Here is a 2,930-nt window from a genome sequence, read left to right as displayed (position 1 = left end):
ACACGCGGCAAAGCCTATGTGCCTAATTTCGTGATACTGGGTTGGGGCTAATGCTGTATGGTGACGTCATTAAGATTCATATAAGACATGTGCGTAACACTGTGCTTGCTCAGTTGACTGTGGTCTATTGTAATGCATGAGGTGAGTAACATTAATGAAATGTTCAACTTACTGTTTTCTGAGTATTCTTCAATTTAAAGTTAAAGAAAATTAAGATTATTCTCTATTTCCATAGACTACAGAGTCGTAATGGAGAATTTATCCATCATTGTCAGATTTGAGCTGACCCTGGATTCGCTTTCCATTCTTCCAGGAGCCAAATATCCCATATTTTTCATCGGCATCTTTATTTACGTGTTTAGTGTGTTTTGCAACCTGACTCTGTTGCTTCTCATTGTGATGCATAAAAGTCTCCACAAGCCGATGTATTTTATTCTGTTCAGTCTTCCCCTGAATGATCTTGTTGGTATCACATCAATGTTCCCCAAGTTTCTTTCTGACATCGTAACAGAAACCAACTACACATATTATCCTCTCTGTGTGTTTCAGGCTTTCTTAATTCACATGTATGGTGGGAGTGTTTTGTTCACCCTGGCTGCCATGGCTTTTGATCGTTACGTTGCCATTTGTTTGCCACTGCGATACAATTCTATCATGACACCGAAGGTTGTGATGGGAATTATTGCTCTTGTGTGGGGTCTTGATCTTTTAACAATTGTTGTGTTGTTCTCGATGCAGGGAATGCACTCTAGATGCAGGTCTCACATTGTGAATGTGTTTTGTGATAACCCCTCTCTGCTTAAGCTCACCTGTGGCAATACCACAGTTAACAACATTTATGGTCTATGGTTGCTTGCATTTGGGCAGGTTATTGCTATTTCTATTCAAGGATTTTCATATGTGAAGATTTTGCTTACATGCTTGTCCTCAAGCAGATCTGAAGCAAAGAGCAAAGCCATCAACACCTGTCTTGCTCAACTGGCTATCTTCATCATATATGAAATAACTATGCTTTTCTATATACTGTCCCACAGGTTCTCGTATGTTAATTCAAATCTGCAAAAGATTATGGGGATGCTCATTTTTTTAGTGTCACCTCTTCTGAATCCAATTGTTTATGGACTTAACAGCCAGGAAATAAGAAAACATCTGCTACACATCTTTTTTTCTAAAAGAAAAATCTCAGTGTAAATGTAGTTATTGTGTAATATTGTGTATAAGCAGGGAAATGGCATTTTTATTTGAAAAATTATAAAGAAACTTTATGAAAGTTTTACATGCTTATTATCATCTTATTATCACCCATAACAAATTGCAGGTATTATATTGTCAGTTTAAACTAAAATGTACTATCATGAAAGTGATCTTTATGTTAAATAAATAAATAAGTGATAAATGTATTCTATAATATTGACTATTGGAATCTCGAGTATTGATTCCATACCCAATGCCATAAATTTTGTATATATTTAAAATACCTTTTTTGTTAATCTGCTGTCTGAGGAAACTAATAAAATATATTTAACTATATATCAATCTGTCTTATGTAACTATAATGCAGTTGGTTTCAATGTTTTGAGTGATAACCATTCAAACAGCATATGTAATTGTTCACATTATATTATATCTGCTCAACGCAGTTTATCTATTGCTCCTCATTATGTTTTGTAATTAAGTACCAGGAAGTTTGTCTAAATGAAACAGTAGCACATTAACATGTTAGACTTGAAAGGTGTTCATGAGCTCAAAACTCATTTAACACATGAATGCATCTTGTCCACATGCGAAGTTTGTCATGTATGTAGCCCGTCATGTGTGTGGTTCATAATTTCAAAATATGTGTTTGGCACGACGAGTGAACCTGTGTGCATCACGTGTCTTAAAAATAAATGCCTGCTGTTTGCCAGGTTATAATTATTATAATTAACTCCGTGCAGGCAGGTAGTAGCGTGAATGAAATTATGTGTAATATTTGTATGTCTAAATTGCCATTACACGCACAACATATGACATTTGACCCATCATGTCACCACCACTGCGACAGTGCGACTTTTGTTGATGCTTCTCATAGCCTAGTTGGAGCAGGAGTTTGAATGATTTAATTTTGATTTTAACTACAGCATAAAGATTCATTTAAAAGCTGTAAAAAATGTATTTTTTGTGTGCAATGATGATTCTCATATGGTATAAAAGGAGTTTTAGGCTCTCAAGGCCTCGAACTCCCAGTGGCCAAAATGCACTTTAAGTGAACACTAAAAGTGACTTGGGACTGAATTCACTTAGTCAATGCAGACCAATACTCTCTATAGGCTGATTAACTCAACACTGTTCCTTGACCAATATTGGATTAATTTGGCCCCATTCCCAGTAGGGTCAGTGTTTATTGGCACCGTAAGCTAATTCTTAAGGATCTTTGGAGACCAGACCAGAAACCCATTGGGACTGTATTAAATCCTATCTTATACTCACTAAAGGAATGAAATACCACCCGTAGAATGAGTAGCACAGAAACTATATAAAAAACTTTTTAACTGAAGTAAGGCATGGCTTAAACAAATAAAGTAATAAGAAACATATGTAATAATGAAAGCCTTGGGTTTTTAAATACTTTCACACTACACTTTCTGAAAAAAGGTACAAAAGCTGTCACTAAGGCGATACCCGTTTCCTCTTTTCATCCCTCATGTATCAACAAATAGGATATGACCTATGAACGTGTAAGCAGGAAAAAAGCTCATATGCATTTGCTACAAGTATGTACCTTAGATGTACTATATGGTATATCTGTACCTATGATATATCTGTACCTGGACCTTTTTGAAGGGCACCATCACAGTGACAGCTTTTGTACGATTAAGTGTATATACATTTTGTCCCTTTGGAATTATAAGGTTCTATCTGCGTTCTGAGCAGTTTTGAGATATTGAGCT

The 2,930-nt window shown here is 35.7% G+C and overlaps 1 protein-coding gene across 1 annotated transcript; it reads left to right on the top strand.

Moving 5' to 3' along the window:
• The first annotated feature begins 249 nt into the window (after positions 1-249).
• On the top strand, positions 250-1,191 carry LOC135770229 (olfactory receptor 52J3-like). The gene has a single exon (XM_065279960.1). The coding sequence runs from the start codon at positions 250-252 to the stop codon at positions 1,189-1,191; it is 942 nt and encodes a 313-aa protein (XP_065136032.1).
• The last annotated feature ends 1,739 nt before the right edge of the window (positions 1,192-2,930 follow it).

This window comes from Paramisgurnus dabryanus, chromosome 8, assembly GCF_030506205.2.
Source record: "Paramisgurnus dabryanus chromosome 8, PD_genome_1.1, whole genome shotgun sequence".
Taxonomy (NCBI): Eukaryota; Metazoa; Chordata; class Actinopteri; order Cypriniformes; family Cobitidae; genus Paramisgurnus; species Paramisgurnus dabryanus.
Note: the sequence above shows the minus strand (reverse complement) of the source record. Positions and strands in the feature narration are given on the sequence as shown.

What these genes read in the sequence shown, in the direction of transcription:
- LOC135770229 (XM_065279960.1), top strand. Translation starts at nt 250, where the DNA reads ATGGAGAATTTATCCATCATTGTCAGATTTGAGCTGACCCTGGATTCG.